The following is a 27,866-nucleotide window of genomic DNA, read 5'->3' on the forward strand; positions in this document are numbered from 1 at the left end:
GTGAGGACATGTGTGTGTGTGTGAGGACATATGCGTGTGTGTATGAGGACATGTGTGTGTGAGGACATGTGTGTGTGTGTATGAGGACATGTGTGTGTGAGGACATGTGTGTGTGTGTGTATGAGGACATGTGTGTGTGAGGACATGTGTGTGTGTGTATGAGGACATGTGTGTGTGTGTTTTTGCTGCTCTGTCATCAGAGGCGGCAGACATTTTTCACTGTCTCCGGTTCTGATGGAGATGCTATCGCTCGCCGCCTCACGGCCATCCATCCCCTTCACTTAGCTAATAGCCACGCCGCGAGAACGAGGGATCGACAGCGGGGGGGAAAGAAAAGAAAAGAGAGAGAGGGAGACGAGGGTAAGGTAAATATGTCGGCGTGGCACTCGTCTAACAGTCAGGAAATTATACGATTTATTCGCTGATGGCAAATATTGATTTAAAAAGGGAGCTGGTGTGGAGCAGAAGGATGGGGGGGGGGGGGGTTGTTGTTATTGTTGTTTTCTGTTTGAAGGATGCCACTGATCCAAAGTCAAAGAACAGAAGGAGGGAAAGGAAGACAGACACGCCGATTAAAATGCATGAGATCCGAACTTTGAGATAAGTGCTGAGAGAGGGATCTTGGAGAGGGGGAGGAGAGAGAGAAGGGAGGGGGAGAGAGATGGGGGGAGGAAGAGGGGGAGGCATGGATGGCTAGTTGTGATGTATTCATGCCTCGAGTCAATCTCCATGCAAGGATGGACTGAGATACAAAGGCCTGAAGACGGAGAAGAGGAAGAGACTGTGTGTGCGAAGGAGAGATAGAGTAAATACATAGAGTGATGGAGAGAGATAGAGTAAATAAATAGAGTGAAGGAAATAGAGTAAATAAATAGAGTGAAGGAGAGAGATATAGTAAATAAATAGAGTGAAGGAGAGTTACAGTAAATAAATAGAGTGAAGGAGAGATATAGTAAATAAATAGAGTGAAGGAGAGATACAGTAAATAAATAGAGTGAAGGAGAGAGATATAGTAAATAAATAGAGTGAAGGAGTTACAGTAAATAAATAGAGTGAAGGAGAGAGATCGAGTAAATCAATTGAGAGTAAAGGGCATAGATGCAGTGAATACATATAGTGATAAAGAGAGCTACAGAAGGTAAATATCAAGTGAAGGAGAGAAATACAGTAAAACAAATAGGGAGTGAAGGATAGAGGTAAATTATAGAGTGACTTAATCAAGAGTGAAGGAGAGAGATAAAGTAGATAAATGGAGAGTGAATGAGAAAGAGTAAATAATTGAGAGTAAAGGAGAGAGATAAAGTAAATAAAGAGAGTGAAATAGAGATAGAGAGAGTGATAAAATCAAGAATGAAGGAGAGAGAAAGAGTACATAACAGAGAGTGAAGGAGAGCTATGGAATAAATAATTGAGAGTGAAGGAGAGAGATATAGTAAATAAATGAAGGAAAGAAGCAAACAGGAAGTTTTTCCAACAGTCGAGGAAGAGACTTCTAAAAAGATGAAGTATTTATATATTACGTTTTAAAAGAAAAACGAAAAGAGCTTCTCCAGACACGGAGAAACGAGAGATGAACGCTTGAGGAAACAGGAGAGAGGGGGAGGGGGAGAGAAAATCAACAAGCAATCATAAGTTTAATTTGGTCTCCATATTAATGAGCCGAGCTGAGCGTCAGCAGAACGCAGCCAGACATGAAAACACCTCATCCTGCATCACAGGCCTTCTCCTTCATCTGATCCCCCAAATGACAGAAGTTGCGTAACGGAACGACTCTGTCGTCGCGGCAGCTAAAGTTCGGGGGGGGGGGGGGGATGAGGATGCATCTTCATCCTCATCCTCTTCCTCGTGTGTTCTCCTCCGTCTTTGTCTTCATCCTCTCTGTGTTTCTGTAACACTCTCTCTCCTCCACTCCTCCTCATTCTCTTCCATCTTTCACTACTCCTCTTGTTGTCTACCTCCTCCTCCTCCTCCTCATGCTAACTTTCCTCTTCTGCTTTGTTTGTTCATCACTTTATTTTCTTCCTTCTTCTTCTCCCCGGTGTTCTTTTCATCCAGAGCAGTAGAGATACATTTAGTGAAGTATGGTCAACAGACCCTAAGGCAGGTTTAGGGGCGGGGCTACAAGGCGATTGAAAGGTCACTCCTCAGTCCAGATGTGCTCACTTCCTGTTCGCTGGTTGCAAAGAAAAACAAGATGGCGACGGCCGTAATGTCTGAACTCTAAACACCACGATGACTTATAGACAGTCTGTGGTCGGTACTGGATACAAAACATGTGGTTATGGAATATTAATACAATAATATATCAAATATATGGGCAGTAAATAACATGAACTGCTGTTATTTACTGACCAATAATTTAGTTGTAAATGTTTTCTTGTTTATCTTAAATAATACTTACTCTAGTACTTCCAATATAGAGGAGTACAACCACAGCTCATAATACTGTTCATTCTCCTCCTCCTCCACCTCCTCCTCCACCTGTCTCTGCTGTTTTTCTCCCAAACAAAGTGTGCGTTTGTGCAGGAGATACACAAGGAGGGGAGAAAAAACACTGTATGCTTGCTTATGCTATGCTTGTGTGTGTGTGTGTGTGTGTGTGTGTGTGTGTGTGTGTGTGTGTGTGTGTGTCTCCGGTAGAGATGGATGTCCCACCGGCTCTGAAAGAGCAGGAAGTGGCTCTCTGACACCCCATTTATACCGCCGGACACTTCAACCTGTGTGTGTGTGTGTGTGTGTGTGTGTGTGTGTGTGAGTGTGTGAGTGTGTTTGTTTTCAATTCTCCTTCTCAATGTTAAGGTGATTTTTAAAGAATAAAGTATAACTTGTGTTTCACACATAAATAAAATGCTGTCTTCTTAAACTAATGTAAACATATAATTTAAATACAACTCTTCCGTGTGTTGCTTCAGAGTTTCTCTTTCACCAAATGATACAAAAAGAAACCCCGCTGTTTGGACAAAAAGATGGTTTGAAAAAAGAAGAAGAAGAAAAAAGAGACTTTCTCTCTTTCCAACAACAAAAGAGCCAGCGACGTGTTTTAATTGTCGCCATGGAAACCAAATGAATGAGCCGTTTGACTGGTCGGTAAAGACGGCTCGCCATTCAGCGAGTCACGTGTGTGTGTGTGTGTGTGTGTGTGAGGTTGTTAGCACAAAGCAAAGAGCGGTGACATGTCTGTAGAGGGAGACGTGAGGAGGACGCAGTTCTTCTGCGTCCTCCTCACGTCTCCTCGTAATAACAATAAAAACTCAAATAAAACGTAAGTTTACATCCGGGTCACATAAACCTTTATGATGGAGTTAAAATATATATATATATATATATATATATGAAAAAAGAATAATCTGCAGGTCAAACTACATGTTTAATTTCTGTTTTTATGAGCTTCTCTAGCGCCACCTGGTGCCGTTAGGACTCCCTGGTTACACCTGGTATGTTGAGTACACCTGGTTTGTCCAGCGATGACATCACCAGATGGAAACGACCCCCGCGTAGCAATAAAAGAGGAGCAGTCGGGTTCCTCTGACCTGTAGCCAGTGCAGCATTTAAAGGGACAGTGCGCCACATTTAGGAGCATTTTATTTAATCTGAAGATATTGGTAAAAATATTCATAAATGTGTTTTAATCAGCTGACGATAAGATGAGATAAACCCCGACGCTACCGGTGCTTTTTATTTAACTAAACAATGAATAACTACATTTATTTGTTAAAAAAAAAATGCATATGACGTTTAAGAAGGTTGATTGGTTGCAATCTGCCACAAACCACTAGAGGCCACTAAATCTCACACGCTGTTCCTTTAAATCCTGGTTGAGTGGCTAGCGGACAACTGGCTATAAGTGTTTGGCAACGGGCGGTTTGAGTCGGTGGGATGATGCCAGGTGACCTTTGACCCCCTAAGAACCCTGGGAATTCTCTCCTGTCAAAGAGAGCGGCGGGGGACTAAACAATACGAAGAAGAGGAGGAAGAAGAAGAAGAGGAGGAAGAAGAAAAAGGGAAAAGAATTCCAGGAATACTCCGAAGCAGGATGACGCTCGATGCCAGAGAAACTTTTATAAACCGCTCAGGCTCCTGCTCAAAGATGGTCTGTGAGGAGGGAGACGCCTCACTCTGCTCACATTCCTGCTGGGTTGTTGTAGTTCAGCAAACGATACGCTTCACTAAAGTTAAACTAACACTAAAGTTACATTTAGACGAAAGTTACATGTATATACTGAGTGGGCAAGTGGAGCCAACAACACTGCCTCTGTTGCTGGCTCCACCACTCTGTGTGTGTGTGTGTGTGTGTGTGAGTGTGAATGTGTGTGAGTGTGAATGTGTGTGAGTGTGTGTGTATGAGTGTGTGTGTGTATGAGCTCCATCAAAAGTTTCTCATAGTGATGACATCATGAGAACATTTGTTATATTTGTACATTAGTTTCATCTCTTCAAGTTAAACTGTTAAACTTTAAAGTCGTAACCATGACGACATGAGGTCTAACGACGATGAGGTTGTGTGGGACTCGTTAACGATCAGAGTATTGATCGGAGGATCGATCACATCCGACTCAACACGCTCCAACAACTTCTGAGAACAAACATTATTTAAGGAGAAAAATATTCCTCTAGTCCTCCTCCTCTACCCCCCTCTTCCTCCTCCACCCTCTTCTACCCCCCTCGTCCTCCTCCCTCTTCTTCTTCCTTCTCTTCCTCCTCCTCCCTCTTTTTCTTCCCCCATCTTCCTCCTCTTCTTCCCTCCTCCTCACCTTCTCTCTTCTTCTTCCCCCCTCTTCCTCCTCCTCCCTCTTCTTTCTTCTTCTTCCCACTCTTCCTCCTCCTCTTATTCACCCCTCCTCCTCTCTCTTCCTCCCTCCTCCTCCCTCTTTCTCCTCTTCTTCCCGCCTCTTCCTCCTCCTCACTACAGTGAGAGAAATATAATAGCATGTATCTGTGTGCTTGTGTGTGTGTGAGAGTGTGTGTGTGTGTGTGTGTCCAGCAGACCGATCATGTCGCCTAAACGACAGACAATCTTTATTCTAATGAAGAAGGTGCCAAGGTCAACCGGAGAGCAGGGTGATGAATGGAGAGAACACACACACTCACACACACACACACAGACACACACTCACACAGACACACACACAGAGATTAATTGTGTATCGGAGCTCCCACTCGCTTTGCAACTGTAATATTGTGTGTTGTCTCTCACACACACGTTTAAACAGAGTTTCCCCTTGAGATGACATTACACATTACTCACACACACAGACACACACACACACACACACACCCCCATCAGAGGGAATAACACCAGGTGCAGGTGTTCCTCTCTGATCTACAAGTCTTTAAATACTTTAAGACAAAGTGACACAACTGATCCATAAAGCTCCTCACACAGAATTATTAATCACTTTATTATTCATCTTGGGTTTGAATGTGCTGTCAAGTGCCATTTATTTGTGTTATTAATCTTGTAACCACGGAGACGCTGAAGAGAGAACAATTCTGCTTCGATCTCAATAGTTTATGACTCCGGTGAGTAAAGAATAATGATCTGTAATTATAGTTTTAGTCATTTTTCAAAGATTAATTAACATTTAAAAAAACGTGTTATTCATGGTCAGAATCCCTGTGATCAAAGAGTTTGTTTACTGTTATTAATAAATAGTGTTGTTTTACCCAATATATACGTAACTTGTGTCTAAAGAACAATTAAAACTCATCTGGAGTCAAACAGGCGCTCGTGCTCGTCAGCCTCTTGTGGCCGACGTTAGTATTACAACAACAAACACTTCGTCATTACCAACAAAACAAACTGCTAGTGACTTGTTTTTCTCGCCACATCCAAGTTGTATGAACGACGGTCATTTGATTGTTCATAAAAATGTACATTATATATAATATGATTTTGCTCTGTATCTGAGCAGATGACAGTTACAGAACTTTACAGACTGTCTGCATTGTACTTAAACATTTCACTTCTGGAATCATCTTTTCTTTTTCAAGCCGAAGACGGTCTCTAAAGCTCCGTCACTTCACTTGCTGCGCAGCGCAGTGCGTGCAGACAGCACGACACGGAGCGGCGCGTGCGCTCTGATCGCTCTTTTAATGAAGTATTGATACTAAAAATATACTAAATCATATCGTTTTTAACGTACCGATACCGATACACCGTGCAGCGTGACAGCAGTAGATGTAGCGGGCTAACATTCAAGCTAACCTAAACCCCAAACGCCGTCGACATCTTAACGCTGATTGGCCGAGACTCGACACGTCCCATCAAAGAGGTTTTATAGCGAAGATCACCACTTCGCATTGTCTCCGCGTCTCACTGCAATCTCAATGGCAGCGGGCCAGTTGACCCGCCCCCCCCCCCAAACAAAAACTCTTCGGATCTACACGATTCACGTGGACGACCTATTTTGATTTCAAAACGGTGAATTTCACCGAAAGATGACAAGTATGTGACACAATTTTTTTTAAACGAATTTTCAGTTACTTTAAAAGCATTTCGACAACAGAACGAAGAGTTTAAATATATAAATATGTTATATATATAATATATATATATAATATTTATATATTTAAACTCTTCGATCTGTTGTCGTTGTTTTGGAGGAAAACTCAAACAACAAGTTCACAGACGACCTTCAGACGACATTGTCCTCAAACTACAACATTCCTGCTCATCCCTGTGTGTGTGTGTGTTTGTGTGTGTGTGTGTGTGTGTGTGTCTGTGTGTGAGTGTGTGTGTCAGGTTTCAGTCAGAGTATGTTCCTGGGAAGCTGGGATTCTCAAGAGAGTGAGCGAAAAAGCGACAGGAGTGAGAGAGAGAGGGGAAGAGAGAGAGGGGGAGAGAGAGAGACAGAGAGAGAGAGACAGAGAGGGAGAGGGAGAGAGAAAGTTGGTGAGCTGCTGTCGTGTCTCTTTGTTCTCAAGCAGATATATCCCCGACTTTATCAAGACTGACAGAACAAACGCACAGGAAACCGCCTCCCACAGGACACACACAACACACACACACACACATGAGAGAGACAGCAAACACACAAAGGTCTTAAAGCTCGAACACACACACAAGGAAACTGCGAAAAAGACTGCATTGACACACACACACATAGCAAACATGGACCCGTCTCCATGACAACACAAGGACGTAAATCCCGTCGGGTGCCAACGAGGTCAAAAATATAATAACATTATTACAAATAAATAATAATTGTGAAGACGTGAAAACACTGAACACTCATGTTGAGTTCTTGAATAGTTTTATTAAGGTAAAGGTAACTTTCCTTTATTTATATATATTATATTGATATTATAATGTAGTATATTATATTGATATTATAATGTAGTATATTATATTTATATTATATTATAATGTAGTATGTTATATTTATATTATAATGTAGTATGTTATATTTATATTATATTATAATGTTGTATATTATATTTATATTATAGTATAATGTAGTATGTTATATTTATATTATAATGCAGTATATTATATTTATATTATAATATATATTATTTCCTATTGTAAACTTGTGAGTTTCTACGAGTTGTGGAAACATAACTGAGTCATTTAGTTTCCTCATATGATATTATCTAGAAAACACACACACACACACACAGACACACACACAGACACCCACACACAAACACACACACACGTAGACACACACACACAGGACTTTGTCTCTCTGCTGCGACAAACGACAAAACGCAACATCAGGGCGTCTGAGTCTCAACACATCCTACCAGACACACACACACACTGTACACACAAACACACACACACACACACAGCGAGGCAGCGGCAGAGCTCTGCAGGTCTCTGGAGAGTAGAAGAGGGAATATCACAGGTAGAAAGAAAAGTTAGTGTGTGTGTGTCTCTGTGTGTGTTAGTGTGCGTGTGTTAGTGTGTGTGTGTTGTGTGTGTTTCCTGACTCTTCTGCAGGATGAGGAGAGATTTTTTATGGTTCAAATCTTTTTTCTGTGTCACACATTCCACCATCGTGAATTATTAAAATATATTTGATCTTTTTAGTTACTCTTCCTTCCTTCATTCCTTGTTTTCCTCCTCTTTCCCTCTCCTCTTCCTATTACCATCCTCTCTCTCCACATCTTCCTCCTCTCCCTCTCCTCTTCCTATTACCTTCCTCTCTCTCTCCCTCTCCTCTTCCTATTACCCTCATATCTCTGTCCCCCTCTCCTCTTCCTATTACCCTCCTCTCTCTCTCCCCATCTTTCTCCTCTCCCCTCTCCTCTTCCTATTACCCTCCTCTCTCTCCCCCATATTTTTCATCCTTCTCTCTCCTCTTCCTCCCCATCTCTCTCTTCTATTCCACCCCATCTCTCTCTCCCCTTCTACCCTTCCCTCTCTCCTTCTCTCCTCCCCTTCTATCTCTCCTTTTCTCTCCTCTCCCTCCCTCTCTATTCTTCTCACTTTCTCTCCTCTCCTGCCCCATTCTCTCTCCTTTCCCTCCCTCTCTCTACCCTTCCCTCTCCCTCCCATTCTTTCCTCCCCCTCTATCTACCCTTCCCTTTCCCCTTCTCTCTGGATGGAGGTCCCTATCCCTCTCTCCTCTACCCTTGTCTCTTTCTCTATTTTGTTTTATTTTTCTTTCTGTATATTTATTTACTGTGTGTGTGTGCTTTTCAAAATAAGGTTTTCACAATAAGGTTTTTCAGAATAAAGTTTTTCAAAATAAGGTTTTCAGAATAAAGTTTTCAAAATAAGGTTTTCAAAATAAAGGTTTTCGGAATGTTTTTCAGCAAAAGGTTTTTCAGAATAAGGTTTTCAGAATAAAACATTTCAGAATAAGGTTTTTCAGAATAAAGTTGTTCAGAATAAGGTTTTTCAGAATAAAACATTTCAGAGTAAGATTTTTCAGAATAAGGTTTTCAGAATAAGGTTTATCAGAATAAGATTTTCAGAATAACATACGACAAACGACCGCCGAATGAAGTGATTTCCACAAGAGCCAGCAAGGGGTGGAGTTCCCATCATTTCTTCACTCTGGTGACACACTGTGTTTGTTTAGATTAATAAAGTTGCGTCTGTATATATTTCTCTCTCTCGGTGTGTTTAAGTGTTAATCACTTCAGGGTCTCCCTTCTGGTTTGGACCAGAGATTACCAGTGTGTGTGTGTGTGTGTGTGTGTGTGTGGACTTCAGACAGAGCTCCTCTGTCGCAACCACACTGATTGGTTTTGGAAAGCCAGTTAATGAGCAGGTGTGTGTGTGTGTGTGTGTGTGCAGCCCAGCGTTCCATCAGAGCACCATGGGCTATTTGAAATGAGAATTTAGTGGCGCACACACACACGCACACACTCACTCACGCACACAAGCACACGCACACACTGTAATTAGTTGGACTCCACTGGAAGCAGCCACAGGGAGAGAGAGGGAGACGTCTGTGATGACTTAATGCAATGAAATGTTTTCAAATGAAATCTTGAGTGAATTATTCATTTTTTATATTTGGTGTGTATCCGTCCCTCCACTGATCCACATATCACCGTGTCTCCTCTCAGGTGGTCATGTGACCAGGGTGTGTAATAAAAAAAGCACTTATACAAACATACTAATGCTCAACAGTTTTCATTATTTAAACTGATGAACGTTACTCACATTTAGCTAAAGACGCATAGCGGCGCGTGGGCATGAATTTAGATGGTTATTTTTTCCCTCCGTGTTAATAACAATTTAATAAAGGACAGAATGAATATGTCAACCTCTGAAGAGGAAGCATGGGGGACCAGAGGAGAGGGAAGCTAAGCTAACCCCGCTAGGGCCCCGAGGCTACTCCACTACCCAGCATGCTCCTGGTTGTCTGAAAGCAGCGGGAAAGGTGGGTGACCGTTGAGCCCACGTCTTCACAACAGACCCGGATCCACCATGGTCCACCTGGATCCACCGTGGTCCAGGATCAAAGAAGATGTCGGCCATTTTATCTGAACAGAGTTCCTGATGACCACAGGAATGTAAGTCCTCCACCCAAGGTGTCCCCCAGGGTTCTGTGCTGGGTCCCCTCCTCTTCTTCATTTACATGCTTCCCCTTGGAAAAAATCATTGGTCGTCATGGTCTCGACTTCCACCGCTACGCTGACGACACCCGACTCTACTTCTCCTCTGAGACCATCACCTCCGTCACCCTTTCCACCGGTCTCCCTGATATGACATCATGGATGCAACAGAACTTCCTCAAACTCAATCTGAACTACTCATCGGCCCTGTACCCTATATTAAATTAAATTTAACTGGGTATTTTTAGATGTGTGGAAAATGCTTATTGATTTATTCTGATTTCTGAGCTTGATAAACATTAATTAATATAAATTAATTAAATCAGCTGATTCTGAATCGGAGCATCTCGACTGTTTCCTTCTGCAGTTATTCCTCCTATTTTTTTTATTCAGAATTGAAACTTTTACTGATACAGAATGTATTTCTACATGATAAAGACATGTCAAATGTGTGTGTGTGTGTGTTCACATTATGTCCAAGCTTTAATGTTGTATTTTTATTGGCTGCCTGTGTGTGTTCTATTCTATGTCTCAATAAAAATATCAAAACGTCAATGAAATACTACACACACACACACACACACACACAGACAAACACACACACACAAAGACACACACAAACACACATACTACACTTCTGAGGTGTGAACGTTGGCTCCGCCTCCTGTGGGACGCAGGGCTACAGCCTTGATCATCAATTGGCTGAACTACCGGGGCCTTGATGTGTGATTGGTTGACAGCAGCTAGAAGGTTTGATACATGTTTCGTCTCCGTGTGGACCACACACACACACACACAGACACACACAAACACACACACACACAGAGACACACACACACACACCATCTGGATACAACAATCAAGGAGATACCACAGACACTGAAGGCAGCTCACAGTAATGTAATAATGTCAATAAACTAAATCTGGTCTCACAATGTCATCTAACATCATTAAACATGTATATATATATATATATACATGGCTGATATATTTACTATATATATATATATATATATAGTAAATATATCAGCCAGTTGAATGTGATTTCTATTGAACAATCTATTAAAGATTAGTTTTTTTAATCTTACTTAATTTACCTTTATGGAAACTTTATTTAAAGATAAATCCTGTTCTTTGGAATCTCGCATGTGTGAAATAATTTTGTTTAAAAAGTCTTTGTAGCTCAGATCGAGAGCCTCGGCCTGCAAGAAACTATTGTCAGCCCAGCTTTCCCTTTCCGGACACACATACACACAAACACACACACACACACACACACGCGCACACACACACAAAGGCACATAAACACCTCCGAAAAGACCAACTTTTGTCGGGCCTTGGCGTTGCCCTGGTTACAGGGTCGAGCCCCTCCAGCATTTTAGCACAGCGAGGTTCTTTAACGGTCACACACACACACACACACACAGACACAGACACACACACACACACACTAACTCTGGCGGTTCGTAGGGTGAAATCTCCCAGCATGCATCTGTCCTGCCCGTGTTCACATGAGTACACATGACACTTAAAAACACAGATAACACAAGATGAACTGGTTTTAGTGTCAGATAACTTTAACCTGAAGAGTTTAGATTAATAAAAGAAGATCAAGAAACAAAAAAGTATATATATATATATAAATATATTAGTGCTGTGAAAAATAACGTGTTAACTCAGTTAATTAAATCACAGGATTAATTTAAAAAATGTTTTTACCGCATTTAACGCATTCGCAGAATGAGCTTCCAATCCGTCTGTTGTTGGTCGTCTCGAACCAGCAGCATGTCATTCTGTCTCTACGTGTCGCGTTAACACGACTCCGATCTCCGTCTCGCGCGCCGCAGAGCTCGGACGAAAAAAAGTAACTTGCCCCCCCCGTCAACAACTCTTCTCTCGGCTCGCGCGGCAGAGCTCCGATGCTGGTGAGCAAGTTATATGCCCCCCTGTGTATAAATGCAGGGCTCTCAAGTGTCACGCATTGAGCGTGAGACTCACGCATTTCGGTCTTAACTCACGCACTCCCGCCACACATCGTATTTCTCACACTGAAAAAAACTCTCGGCTCTTTAATGTTTTAATGCAGGGGTGTTCCATATGTCAATCGCGGTCGCCGCAGAGTTCCGATGCCGGTCTGCGCACATCGGGACGGAGCAAAGAAAAGTCACTAGCACCCCCCCCCCAACTCTTCTCGGAACTCTTGCCTGTCTTGAGAGCCCTGTAAATGTATATATGTGATTAATCATGATTAATCCACAGAAACCTGTGATTAACCTGATTAAAATTTTTAATCGTTTCACAGCCCTAAAATATATATAAATGTATACAACCAGAGGAGTCGTTGCCCCCTGGTGGTCAGGAGAGAGAATGCAGCTTTAACACACGATGCATAGACTTCTATACAATCAGAGGAGTCGCCCCCTGGTGGTCAGGAGAGAGAATGCAGCTTTAACACATGAAGCATAGACTTCTATACAACCAGATGATGGTGATGGTGATGAATACTCTAATAAAGTAAATCAACTAAACTCTAAAAGTAGTGATCTCAAATATATATACATATAAATATAATGTATATATACATATATGTTATATATATACATATATATGATATATAATATATATATATGTATATAGAGGGTAGAATCCGCCAGTGTGCTGTGTATCTCTGGGTGTTGCAGCAACAGACGACCTTGGACCGGCGAGAAGACGCTGTCGAGCACCACATCAATATTTTAACAGAAGAGTTGACACATCAAAAAAAAGAGAAAGAGAGAGAAGAAGAAGAAGAAGAATGCCAGGCGATTCAAGAGTCATCTAAAATTCATGCACGCATCATCGACGCCATGAATATTCATACAGAGATGAATATTTAAGTGTGACTCCTATGGAGAAATTAGGTTCATCTTTACACGTATCAATAATTTGCGGGCCAGGTGAGTCTCATCGGGCTACTAAATAAATCATGTGTCCACACACACACACACACACACACACAGAAAGAAAAAAAGTTTGGACGAAGAAGAAAACAGGAAACAACACAAAGTTACGTGTTGGTTGCAGCAGTGCCTTCTGGGTAAAGAGAGAATGAGATGTCAGCAGAGTGTGTGTGTGTGTGAGCAGCATTGTTTCATTACGTTGCTCCTGTAAAAGGTCGGAGACATTTGGGTTTTTTAGGGGTCACTGAGTGTATCTTACACTTGTTTGGGGGGTGAAGAGAGTTTATAAAATGAGGAAAACTAAATTTTTGGGAGTAAAATAAACAAAAATAAACACGCTGTGCAATCGAGATATATTTAGAGACATTTTTAGCTTCTAAGTATTTACCCAATATCTTTTTATAGGTATAGAAAATGTTGTCTAGTGTGTCCGAGCTGTAATGCAAAACATATGTGTGTGTGTGTGTGTGTGTGTGTGTGTGTGCGTGTGTGTGTGTGTGAAGGACACAAGAGGATGACTCAGATCTCTAATCGTAACACATGCTGTTCTCCTTTCTGACTCATTTGGCTGCAGTCATTACACAAACACACACATTATCCGCACATACACACACACACACACACTCACACACACACACACACACACACGTGCTCACTATGTCCCTCATACACTTTACTGTGGTATGGTTATGAGGGATGCTATGCCTTGTAATCCCATTCTCCTCGGTACGGATGAAGAGTGTGTGTGTGTGTGTGTCTGTGTCTGTGTGATTGGCTGGAAGAGGGGGAGGTGTAAGGAGCAGTGAGGGGGGACAGACAAATTGATGGATGAATGAGGAGAGGGAGGACATCATTTCCTCCAGCTGGCTCTGTTTCTACATATTTACACATTGAGGTGAACAGACAGGCCTCGGTGAGGAAGAGGTGGCTGATGGGAGATTTAGTGACATCACAGCAAAGCCCGACGGGCGGAGTCACAATGTTGTGTCTTGAATTCCGTGTGTTTTGCAGAGAGCTTGTTTTACCTTGAACATAGACACGCAGGCTGCATTTACAACGCTAGAGAACGAGCTGGAGGGGGGGGGGGGGGGTCAACCAATCAGAGCCCTGTACGCAGGACTGTGAGGGAGGAGTCATCTTCCTGCAAACCGAGCTGCCTACAACAAGCTCCTAGGTCAATCAGCTGCTCAGACAAACCAAAAGGCAACGACTCCTAAATAATATCATGTGCAGGTTTCAGTATTTAGAGCCTCGAAATCACAAATCACACTTTGTCATCCACGACCTGACAACACGAGACAACCCGAGACAACAAGAGACAACACGAGACAACAAGAGACAACACGAGACAACAAGAGACAACACGAGACAACAAGAGACAACAAGAGACAACACGAGACAACAAGAGAAAACAAGAGACAACAAGAGACAACACGAGACAACAAGAGACAACAAGAGACAACACGAGACAACAAGAGACAACAAGAGACAACACGAGACAACAAGAGAAAACAAGAGACAACAAGAGACAACACGAGACAACCCGAGACAACAAGAGACAACACGAGACAACAAGAGACAACAAGAGACAACACGAGACAACAAGAGACAACACGAGACAACAAGAGACAACAAGAGACAACAAGAGACAACACGAGACAACCCGAGACAACAAGAGACAACACGAGACAACAAGAGACAACACGAGACAACAAGAGACAACACGAGACAACAAGAGACAACAAGAGACAACAAGAGACAACAAGAGACAACAAGAGACAACACGAGACAACAAGAGACAACAAGAGACAACACGAGACAACACGAGACAACAAGAGACAACAAGAGACAACAAGAGACAACACGAGACAACCCGAGACAACACGAGACAACACGAGACAACAAGAGAAAACAAGAGACAACAAGAGACAACACGAGACAACAAGAGACAACAAGAGACAACACGAGACAACAAGAGACAACAAGAGACAACACGAGACAACAAGAGACAACACGAGACAACAAGAGACAACAAGAGACAACACGAGACAACAAGAGACAACAAGAGACAACACGAGACAACAAGAGACAACACGAGACAACCCGAGACAACAAGAGACAACACGATACAACAAGAGACAACAAGAGACAACACGAGACAACAAGAGAAAACAAGAGACAACACGAGACAACAAGAGACAACAAGAGACAACACGAGACAACACGAGACAACAAGAGAAAACAAGAGACAACACGAGAAAACACGAGACAACAAGAGACAACAAGAGACAACAAGAGAAAACAAGAGACAACAAGAGACAACACGAGACAACAAGAGAAAACAAGAGACAACACGATACAACAAGAGACAACACGATACAAGAGAAAACAAGAGACAACAAGAGACAACATGAGACAACACGAGAAAACAAGAGACAACATGAGACAACACGAGACAACAAGAGAAAACAAGAGACAACACGAGACAACAAGAGACAACACGAGACAACAAGAGACAACACGAGACAACAAGAGAAAACAAGAGACAACACGATACAACAAGAGACAACACGATACAAGAGAAAACAAGAGACAACAAGAGACAACATGAGACAACACGATACAACAAGAGAAAACAAGAGACAACATGAGACAACACGAGACAACACGAGACAACAAGAGACAACAAGAGACAACACGAGACAACAAGAGACAACACGAGACAACAAGAGACAACAAGAGACAACAAGAGACAACACGAGACAACAAGAGACAACACGATACAACAAGAGACAACATGAGACAACACGAGACAACACGAGACAACAAGAGACAACACGAGACAACAAGAGACAACACGAGACAACAAGAGACAACAAGAGACAACACGATACAACAAGAGACAACAAGAGACAACACGAGACAACAAGAGACAAAAAGAGACAACACGATACAACAAGAGACAACACGATACAACACGATACAACAAGAGACAACACGATACAACAAGAGAAAACAAGAGACAACACGAGACAACAAGAGACAACATGAGACAACAAGAGACAACACGAGACAACACCAGACAACAAGAGACAACATGAGACAACAAGAGACAACACGAGACAATACGACACTGAGACTCAACCTTATAGGGGAGGACAGAGGAAGGAACCTCAGAGAGCCCAGAGGAGGCTCTCTCTCCCGGTTACAGTAGCTCTTTACCACATTCAGGACACAGAACTCCAGACTCCAGACGTCTCCTCAGGAAGCTTCATCAACATGATCTATGGTCTATGATCTATTATCTATTGAGCCGTGTTTCTATTGCATTGTCAGTCATGAATGAGTGTTTCCATCAACTGGAAGAAGAAGAAGAAGAAGAAGAAGAAGAAGAAGAAGAAGAAGCAGCAGCCTCCTCCCCATGGAGAGATCTTCAGTAGTGTGAGTGTTTCCTGCAGAGATGAGTGTTCATGCTCTCCAGGAAGCAGCTGATGGTCATGTGACGTTGTTTGTGCATCAACTGTATTTTAACCCAAGAAACACTTAAATCCAGCGTGAAAACAAACTGCTGAGGACATTTTATACGATTTAGCAGATTCAATACAGACAATAAATAGAACAAGAAACTAGAGATGCACCGATCAGGTTTTTTGGTGCCGATCACCGATCACTGAAATCAATATCTGCCGATCCGATAATACCGATCACCGACCACAGTGTCGATTGAAGCATTCTATTTATTGTGTAGCATTATTGCCTAGGACTATGAGGAAATACATATATAAAGCAACTCAAACATTAAAGAAATTACAGATTTCTTTAAACATTTAGGACTTTTACTTTTAAAAATTTCCTTATTGATACATTAAAATTGTTTGATTGCTATTGTAGGGGATTTCAGATATGTATGGAACACATCTTCTCTGTGAATATCGAGGAGCAGACGGGAGGAAGGAGGCGGACTGCCGCGGTTTGACACTCACAGGAGTGCAACAACTTCAACGACACCGGAAGTAAACAAAGTTGCGTTAATTGCGGTAAAATATTTTAGTGCGTTAATCGCGGCCAAATTAATCGCATAGATTAACGTGTTGACGCTGACAGCCCTAATGTATATATATATAAATATAGCTATAAATTAGAGATGCACCGATCAGGTTTTTGGTGCCGATCACCGATCACTGAAATCAGTACCTGCCGATCACCGATAATACCGATCACGGTGACGATTGAAGCATTCTACTTATTGTGTAGCATTATTGCCTAGGACTATGAGGAAATACATATATAAAGCAACTCAAACATTAAAGAAATTACCGATTTCTTTAAACATTTAGGACTTTTACTTTGAAAAATGTCCTAATTGATACATTAAAATTGTTTGATTGCTATTGTAGGGGATTTCAGATATGTATGGAACACATCTGCATCATTCATTTCCTGGAACTCTTGGGGAAATCTATTTACAGGACTTTTTTAACATACAAAAGTCTGACTTATTTTTATAAACTCTTCCTTGGTACAGTAAAAATGTTTTAATGTTAGCATAATTTAAGCTAAATCTCAGAAACGATCTATAAAGATACAAAATCAGTTCATTGTTTACTTTTATATGTTCGTGTATGATTTGTCGACATCTTATTTTGATAAACGGATGTTGTTTCACGTGGTTCTTTCCGCTAACTTTGCAAAACCGGATGTTGTCACGTAAATCCTTCCGCTAACTTTATCAAAACCCTCGCGCTCCTGATCGAATGTGTTTAGCGTGAGCATCAGTCTATAGGGGCTCAGACATGTGAGAGTCGGCTGAGTCGACCCAGTGATTCAACTCGGGGGACGGGGACGCCGCTCGGTGCGTGAGGATCCCCTCGTGGACCTCTCACTCTGCGGTCCTCGCCGGGTGCATCGTCTCCGTTGCGGTGCGCCGCGATTGAAACGTCTGATAGTTCTCGCAGATGTTACGTCATCTGATCGGCCGTTTTGATAATGGGAATATCGGCCGATATGGATCGGCGCCGATCAGATCGGTGCATCCCTACAAGAAACGTCAAACTACTGAAAAACATGTGAACAGGAAGTCCTGGTGAGCAGGGTGTGGACCCGCCCTCTCAGGGGGTGAGAGACCACATTAAAGGCAGAGAAGAAGAAACTCTTCTTACCTTGAAGAGGTAATGTCGCTGCTCCTCTGACATCATCAGCTGGTGACTGTCCGTTACCATGGCGTCCATGTCCATCAGCCAATCCCAGAGCTCCTGGTACTCAGCTTCAAACTCCTGAAGACTGGAGAGAGGGAGAGAGAGGGAGAGAGAGAAAGAAAAGGGGAGAGATAGAGGGAGAAAGAATCATCATCATCACCATCACCGTCATCACCATCATCATCACCATCATCATCACCGTCATCATCATCATCATCATCACTTTACTATTTCCACATTGTTTTTTTCCTCCTTTCCACATTTCTCCTACTTCTCAATCACTCCTCTTCCTGTTTCATCCCTCCTCCTCCTTTTCATCTCCACCTCCTCCTCCCTCCCTCTCTCCTCCCCCTGTCATTGCTCCCCTCCCACATTCTCCCACATTGTCCAGATTCTTTTGTTCGGATCTTCTTCCTCATTTTCCCTCCCCTTCTTTCCCACATGCCTCCCCCTTTCCGCCTCACTCCTCCCACTCTCACCACCTCCTCCTCCTCCTCCTCCACCCCCCCCCCCTCCTCCTCCTCCTCCCCGACACAGGATCGCATCAAATATTTATGCTGCTGGAACAGGGGCCGATTGCTCAAACACACACATTACTGTCAGCCGTTTTGTTGAGGTGTGTGTGTGTGTGTGTGAGTGTGTGTGTGTTTATTATTTATATATGCGCTGGTTTTCGGTCTCGGCGGGGATCGCCAACATGTTTCTCAACATTAGCGGTGAAATTGTTTGGAATTCTCCGGTCGCTGACGACGACAGTTTGACAGCTTTGTCAGGCCCACGGCGTTTCTGCGACGACGCTAACACACACACACACACACACACACACACACTCTGCATACGGGCGAGTCGCACATAAAGACACTCTGTAAAGCACATGAATGAAAACAATGACACACAAAACAACCCTACACACACATTTACCCATAATGCAACACATTAAATGCTAAACAAGTACACGTACACACACACACACATCAACTTGACCTGCGATCAAAGCGTAGACAGTGAACTATGAATGAAATTAAAGAAACAAGAGAAGGAAATAAGGAAACTCTTCATCTCCCTGTGACTCATCCTGAAGCTTCTGCACCTTGTTGATTTATTTATTACCCACAATTCCCTCTTAACCCTGAAAAAAATATGTTGAGAAGGAAAAATAAATGTGTTTACTTGTTCCAATATATATGTTCCAATTATACTCGTCTCTTAACTCTTCTTCTTGTCTCTTAACTCTTCTTCTTGTCTCTTAACTCTTCTTATTGTCTCTTAACTCTTCTTCTTGTCTTTTAACTCTTCTTCTTGTCTCCTAACTCTTCTTCATGTCTCTTAACTCTTATACTTGTATATTAACTCTTCTTATTGTCTCTTAACTCTTCTTCTTGTCTTTTAACTCTTCTTCGTGTCTCTTAACTCTTCTTCATGTCTCTTAACTCTTATACTTGTATATTAACTCTTCTTCATGTCTCTTAACTCTTATACTTGTATATTAACTCTTCTTAATGTTTCTTAACTCTTCTTCGTGTCTCTTAACTCTTCTTCATGTCTCTTAACTCTTATACTTGTATATTAACTCTTCTTCATGTCTCTTAACTCTTCTTCTTGTCTCTTAACTCTTCTTCATGTCTCTTAACTCTTCTTCAAGTCTCTTAACTCTTCTTCAAGTCTCTTAACTCTTCTTCATGTCTCTTAACTCTTCTTCATGTCTCTTAACTCTTCTACTTGTATATTAACTCTTCTTCATGTCTCTTAACTCTTCTACTTGTCTTTTAACTCTTCTTCATGTCTCTTAACTCTTCTTCATGTCTCTTAACTCTTCTACTTGTATATTAACTCTTCTTCATGTCTCTTAACTCGTTTTCTTGTCTTTTAACTCTTCTTCATGTCTCTTAACTCTTCTTCTTGTCTTTTAACTCTTCTTCATGTCTCTTAACTCTTCTTCTTATCTCTTAACTCTTCTACTTGTATATTAACTCTTCTTCATGTCTCCTAACTCTTATACTTGTATATTAACTCTTCTTCATGTCTCTTAACTCTTATACTTGTATATTAACTCTTCTTCATGTCTCTTAACTCGTCTTCTTGTCTTTTAAATCTTCTTCATGTCTCTTAACTCTTCTACTTGTATATTAACTCTTCTTCGTGTCTCTTAACTCGTCTTCTTGTCTTTTAACTCTTCTTCGTGTCTCTTAACTCTTCTTCATGTCTCTTAACTCTTATACTTGTATATTAACTCTTCTTAATGTCTCTTAACTCTTCTTCGTGTCTCTTAACTCTTCTTCATGTCTCTTAACTCTTCTTATTGTCTCTTAACTCTTCTTCAAGTCTCTTAACTCTTCTTCATGTCTCTTAACTCTTCTTCTTGTCTCTTAACTCTTCTTCATGTCTCTTAACTCTTCTTATTGTCTCTTAACTCTTCTTCAAGTCTCTTAACTCTTCTTCATGTCTCTTAACTCTTCTTCATGTCTCTTAACTCTTATACTTGTATATTAACTCTTCTTCATGTCTCTTAACTCATCTTCTTGTCTTTTAAATCTTCTTCATGTCTCTTAACTCTTCTACTTGTATATTAACTCTTCTTCGTGTCTCTTAACTCGTCTTCTTGTCTTTTAAATCTTCTTCATGTCTCTTAACTCTTCTACTTGTATATTAACTCTTCTTCATGTCTCTTAACTCGTCTTCTTGTCTTTTAAATCTTCTTCATGTCTCTTAACTCTTCTTCATGTCTCTTGACTCTTCTTCATGTCTCTTGACTCTTCTTCATGTCTCTTAACTCTTAACTAACCCTCTGTGTGCACCTCTTTCTCGCTCCTCCTCCTCCTTTCCATCTCTCCATCATCCTCTTCTTGTCAGCTACATTGACATAAAACACTTCTTCATCATCACGTTCTCCTCCCTCGCCTCTCACCTCCTCGTCCTCCACCGCCAAGCGATTCTCACTCAAATAAAAACCAAACCAGAGAAGAAGAAAGCGAGAGGAAGCGAGTGCCGCCTCCTTCCCCCGAGGCGGCGCTCCTCATTATGCGGCGAGCCGAGCGGCCTTTTACCGAGTCAGACAGATGAAGCAGATACAGCGCTCGCACACATTGTTTCCTCTTGTCGTTTCTCCCCGCCTCCCCCCCCTCTTCCCCGTTTCCGTCTTGTTCTCATACTAATGTTAACTAAACGCTTTGTAAAACAGGATCTCTCGGGGCGTGGAAGACGGGAAAACCGAGACAGATCGTGAGAGAGAGGAAGCAGTGGCGGCGGCGGCGCTCGGCGGGGCTGCGTTCAGCACCGGGACAGTTACGCGGTGTTTGAAGTGTCGGCTTCGCTTCCCGTCACGAGGCGCCACGGCAGCGCGTGGGAGGCGTTCTGACATCCAGTCACTCCAGGAACAACTTGAATTACAGGGAATCTATTATTCACTTCCAGCTCGTCATAATTCCAGTGAACACCGGTGTGTCGCGGGGCGTCGTGTGCCACGTCTAAATATTGAGAAAGGATAATTCATCTCTACGAGCGGCGCAGACGTTCCACAAAGTGAAGAAAAAAGAAGTTTTTAATCGCTCGAAATGTAATTACAGCCAGTTTTCTGCAGGTTGCCACGTTTTGTGTCTGTCGTAGTCGAGTTTTGAAGCCCGGCTCCAGCGGGGTCTGGACTCAGGCTGCCCCCAGTGGGGAGGAGGTCAAACACCAGTTACACCGGGAAAGGAGGAAGGAAAGGGAGTGAGAGAGAGGGGGAAAGAAAAGCAAGGAGGAAGAGGTAGGAGCAGATAATGAGAGATGGATGAAGAGAAGGGAGCAGGAGAGAGAGGGAGTAAGAGAAGGGAGTGGGAGAGAGAGGGGGAAAGAAAGAAAGGAGGAAGAGGTAAGAGCAAAGGGAAAATCGACAGATCGGGGGAGAGGAAGGTAAGTAAGGATGGAAGTAGAGGAGTCAGAGTGAAGAGAAGGAGGAAAGAAGGTGAACTAAGAAAAAGGAGAAGAACAACTGAGAAAGAGGAAACAAGAAACCGAAACTGAAGGAAGGTTAAGAGAAAGAAACAAGATAAACGTAAAACGTGAAAGAAAGAAGACATTAGGAAGGATGGTGAGGACTTTGAGGAAGAGGAGGAAAGGAAAGAGGGAGTGAAGGAGGGGATGAAATGAAAGGATGATTCATATTGACCGACGGTTAACGAGCTGATTCACTGATCAGTTTGGATCATAAAACAATAATTAATATAATTATTAAATGTTTTGATCTGGTTGTTTTTTTGTAAAATATTTTACAAATAAGAAAAAAATAAAACCAAATACAGTAAATGTTTTATTGAATTACTTATCAATGAAAATAAATGAGTAAAATATAATATAAGTGACCATGTATTGTTTAGTTTGTTCTGCTTTTTAAAACCAGAATATTTATAAAAGCTCTGATTTGTTTTTAATTAAACTTCTTACATTCAGAATTCAGATATTTTGCGTGAGATCAGTAAATAATTCATTTTAACAACTGAACTGAAAAACATGTAACATCCAATTATACCCAAACTCATCCCACACACCGCTGCACTGGACACACACACACGCGCACACACACACACACAGATGTAAATCCGCTAATATATGAATAACCAATTACCGTCCAATACATTCGAAGTAAATTACTGAAACAGAACACTGAAGCCACCGAGGACCGAAAAACACCAACATGAAAAAAAAGTATTTTCCTTTGTGTGTGTGTGTGTTTTCTCACTCTGTATATAAAGCACTTATATTGCTTCAATTTAAATCACAGAAGACATTGCAGTGCTGCCAATACTGCAATTTATGCTCAATCAAAACAATGGAGATGTGTGTGTGTGTGTGTGCATAAGTACACACTCCATGTAAGTGACTGTGACGACAACGAGAAAGTCTGGAGAACACAACATGCGACAGACCCAGAGTCAATTTGAGCTTCTTTTCTCCTCATTTGCATACACACGACTTTGTGTATGTTTTCATTGTGTGTGTGTGTGTGTGTGTGTGTGTGTGTGTGTGTGTGTGTGTGTGAGTGATAACCGTGGAGGGAGGCTCTTCAAAGTCGGGGATGAAACGCCGACAGGCAGTCTGACCAAAGACGGAGCCGAGCCTGGCCACACCAGATTACTGCTGTTAACACTCAACCTCAGTGTGTGTGATTACATTGCACTGTGTGTGTGTGTGTGTGTGTGTGTGGAGGGTGGGGGGTGGTCGGGTGGGTGTTCGTGTCTGGGTGTGTGAGTGTGTCATACGTTACTGGGTCTCCGGCTTGTTTTGCTTCTTCTGTCGGTGTCTTTTCTCGTTGCAGATGTTTATTTATTGATGCTGTTTTGAGGGTTAAGTGGACTAAAGTGGTAGTGTTGGTTCTGGTCCCCCCTGTGGACTAAAGTGGTAGTGTTGGTTCTGGTGCCCCCTGTGGACTAAAGTGGTAGTGTTGGTTATGTCGCCCCCTGTGGACTAAAGTGGTAGTGTTGGTTCTGGTGCCCCCTGTGGACTAAAGTGGTAGTGTTGGTTCTGGTGTCCCCTGTGGACTAAAGTGGTAGTGTTGGTTCTGGTGCCCCCTGTGGACTAAAGTGGTAGTGTTGGTTCTGGTGTCCCCTGTGGACTAAAGTGGTAGTGTTGGTTCTGTCGCCCCCTGTGGACTAAAGTGGTAGTGTTGGTTCTGGTGCCCCCTGTGGACTAAAGTGGTAGTGTTGGTTCTGGTGCCCCCTGTGGACTAAAGTGGTAGTGTTGGTTCTGGTGCCCCCTGTGGACTAAAGTGGTAGTGTTGGTTCTGGTGCCCCCTGTGGACTAAAGTGGTAGTGTTGATTATGTCGCCCCCTGTGGACTAAAGTGGTAGTGTTGGTTCTGGTGCCCCCTGTGGACTAAAGTGGTAGTGTTGGTTCTGGTGCCCCCTGTGGACTAAAGTGGTAGTGTTGGTTCTGGTGTCCCCTGTGGACTAAAGTGGTAGTGTTAGTTCTGTCGCCCCCTGTGGACTAAAGTGGTAGTGTTGGTTATGTCGCCCCCTGTGGACTAAAGTGGTAGTGTCTCCTCTCGTTGCTGACGTTTACCTGTTGTTCCTCGCCAGCTGACTGCAGTGTCTCCTGCTGGCCGACGAGGGGTAGTGCAGGCTGCTCAGCTTCGCGGCCATCTGCTCCGCCAGGGCGGCTCTCTGGGTTTCACACTGACCCGGGATCAGCTCAGCCTGAAAGGCAAAGTGCGGGGCATCAAACACACGGTTCTTGCCGGGGCCCGCTCACAATGTAACATGTTTGATTTTGTAACCGTCGTCCGGCTACGAATTAATTTCTCAATGACCTCTGACCTTTTCCTCTTTTTTTTAACACCACCAACAGGACACATTTGACATTTTAAGCCTCCAGCTACATTTAAAAAAATGCACAAATAGCGAGATGTAATGACCGGAGCAGCCTGTAGGGGGAGCACCATCTTTTAGTAGTTTCATGTGAACGAGATATAAAAATGTGGTTCTTCGTCGCTTTAATACATTTTTACATTTGTTTGTGATATATATTTATATCTTTATATAGATATATAGATATATATATCTATATAAAAAATTAGAAGTATTTGTTGCCAATTCCTCGATGATGACACCCGTTACCTGGGTGTCATCACCTGACGATAAGCTGTATATTGCGGATGAATGAGATTTTGTGATGGACGCGGCCTTTAAAGCCCCGCGAGTGTCCAACGAGCCCACTCGACACACTCCAGGCTCATCCTGCACTCTCATCTCGGCGAACGGACACACACACACACACACACACACACACACGTATGAACATGCATACGCATATAAATGTATACACACACGCAAATTACCCATAAAGCCACAAACGCACATCGAGCATGAAGCACAAATTACCTCACACACTCACACATCCTTCAAAACCTGCACAAATGTTCCCATAAAGCCACACACACGTGAAGAAGAATAAACATAAACACACACACACACAGTGAGTCTCTCTCAGTATCCAGACACAATCATATAGAGGCACTCAGCGCGCCGCTCAGATGTAATTGCATACAAACTATATGGAGATGAGGCTTCAATTGAACCAATGAAGGCAGAGTGACACACACACACACAAATATATTTTTTTGGGGGGGGGGGGTGTTTTTTCCCCCTCATCCAGTAACAATCTGAATAAAACGTTGTCGTCGCGTTCACCGTCCGATCTACTTAGCAGCCTCGTGGAAAGGATCTGGAAAGGTCATCCAATCTGTGGGAGGCAGAGCTGCCCAATCAGAGAGCTAATAAACAAACAGGCCGTACACAATCAACAGCCCTGTGTGTGTGTTTGTGTGTGTGTGTGTGTGAGTGTGCTGCTATTACAGAAATGAAACTAACTGGAAGCTCTCAGAGTAAATTTTTCTCACTTTGAGTAAACGTCTCTCCACTTCCACTCATTACTCGTCTCTCTGAGGCTGCGCTTGCCGCCGGTTTTGCCGGCTGGTTCGTCCGCCAGTGAGTCGGTGAAACAGGCGGTTGCTGGTTAGATCAGATTGTTCTTTTATTTTTGGTCATTTGTTCCCCGCGTACAGGTTTTTAGAAAGCTGGGGAAACGAGTGCTGTTTGGAAACGCTCTTATCAACGTCTGCTCTGTGTGTGGTGGGCGTGGCTTATATGGGCGTGGACTCTGTGAGTGTGGCCTATGTGGCCTATGTGGGCATGGCATATATGGGTCTCTGTGGGTGTGGTCTATGTGGGCGTGGCCTATGTGGGAGTGGCCTCGATCAAAGTGTAAAAATGTTCAGATAAATATTAGAGATGCTCCGATCAGGTTTTTTGGTGCCGATCACTGAAATCAGTATCTGCCAATCCGATAATACCGATCACCGATCACGGTGTCGATTGAAGCATTTTATTTATTGTGTAGCATTATTTATGAAATGAATTATTCTTAACAACATTGGTTTTGTATTTGAAGTATTTCAATTACGAGACGAGAGAGTATCATGAATTGACAACAATCTGTTTTATTGCAGCCGGGAGCCAGAGCCACACTGCCGTCCTCCGGGGCGGCGCCTCCTTCGACCACGACCTCAGATCAGACGAGACAACCCGCTGAATTTAAACATATTACTAAGCGGAGGGGGAAAAAACTAACAAGGATTCCCTCAGTAGCGGCGAGCGAAGAGGGAACAGCCCAACGCCGAATCCCCGTCGGACGGGCGGATTGGGGACATGTGGCGTACGGAAGATCGCTTGCCCGGTGTCGCTCGGGGGCTCGAGTCCTTCTGATCGAGGCTCATCCCATGGACGCTGTGAGGCCGGTAACGGTAAAAGGTGAGATGTAGTAAATGTAGATTTATTTATTTTATATTTATTCCGTTTGTTTTTTTCTCGTTCAAGTTTGAAGAAAACGAGCGAACGCAATCTTTTGGTTGTAATTTACTTTTTCATACCTAGCAGCTGCTCATCCAATGATGATACACACACACACACACACACACACACACACACACACAGACAGTGAAGCAATTTCTCCTGTACGCCTTGAGGACAGAACTGGAACACTGTGTCTTTTTAGAAAGAACACGCAGAAGTCCAAACACACATACACACACGCACACACACACACACACATACACACACACACTGAGTGATGTGTTGGGCTGCTTCCCAGTGTGAAGGATCTTCAAGGATTTCTGTCAGAAATTATTTCTCTTCAAACTCGACTCGTGGCTCCATCTGCTAGTGTGTATGTGTGTGTGTGTGTGTGTGTGTGTGTGTGTGTGTGTGTGTGTGTGTGTGTGTGTGTGTGTGGGGGGGGTCGTCAAGCATTTTGTATTATAATTTTTTTGTATTAATATTATTATTATTATTATTTTGTACTGTGTCTTTGACGAGGTTATATGTGTTTATGCTGGGACGACATTCCATAGAAAAAAGGTGGTACAAAATCTTACACACACACACAATCAACCTCCCCACACACACACACACACAAACACAGTGTGTGCTCATCATCCAAAACATCTGTTAATATTGTTGTATTGACGACAACCTGAGAGTTCAAACTCATATCCATGTAGAGGATATTGTGTGTGTGTGTGTGTGTGTGTGTGGTGTGTGTGAGTGTGTGTGTTGCACTCTGATGTGGTGAATCAAGTCATTTTGCGGCTTTTTGTTTACATGTCAGGGCCAATTTACCCAGCATCCCTAGAAACCCTCACAAGCACATCGCCCTCGAGGTGTGTGTGTATAGGCGTGTGTGTGTGTGTGTGTTTGTGTCGGTGAGTCTATTGCATGTTTTCATGTTTAAAAAATGTAGATGTGTGTGTGTGTGTGTTTGCTGGAAAGCATGCTGGTTGATTTGCTGCAGTGAAAATGTTGTGTGCTTGTTTGTTTGTCCGAATGTGTGTGTGTGTGTTTGTGTGTGTGTGGGAGTGTGTGTGTGTGTGTGTCTCCTTGGGTTTTCCCGGGGCTATAACTGCCAATCAAACAGCGGTATTGTGACTGAGAGCTGAGCACCAGCTCGGGATCCAACAACACGCTGTCTGCTCGTCAACATCATTCATTAAAAACATTTTATAACAAACAACAACAATCAGATAATAAATCAATACACAAATCAATAGTTCTAATCAATCATTTGACCAGAGCCAAGCTGTAGATCTCAGCTAGAGACAATATAAGTGGTCTCAGTTGAGCCTGACTGTCTCATATATATATATACATGCAAATACATATATATACATATATATACACACATATATATGG

The 27,866-nt window shown here is 42.6% G+C and overlaps 1 protein-coding gene across 1 annotated transcript in view; it reads right to left on the bottom strand.

Annotated features, from left to right (window-relative positions):
* akap6 (A kinase (PRKA) anchor protein 6) overlaps positions 1 to 27,866 on the bottom strand; it is a 131,157-nt gene that overhangs the window by 39,390 nt on the left and 63,901 nt on the right. The window contains exons 13-14 of the mRNA XM_056426506.1: positions 24,184 to 24,317; positions 18,116 to 18,236 (exon numbers count right to left, since the gene is read on the bottom strand). Of these exons, the coding sequence (XP_056282481.1) occupies positions 18,116 to 18,236; positions 24,184 to 24,317 (255 nt within the window). The remainder of the gene's footprint in view (positions 1 to 18,115; positions 18,237 to 24,183; positions 24,318 to 27,866) is intronic.

The sequence above is a fragment of the Pseudoliparis swirei genome, chromosome 11 (assembly GCF_029220125.1).
Source record: "Pseudoliparis swirei isolate HS2019 ecotype Mariana Trench chromosome 11, NWPU_hadal_v1, whole genome shotgun sequence".
NCBI lineage: Eukaryota > Metazoa > Chordata > Actinopteri > Perciformes > Liparidae > Pseudoliparis > Pseudoliparis swirei.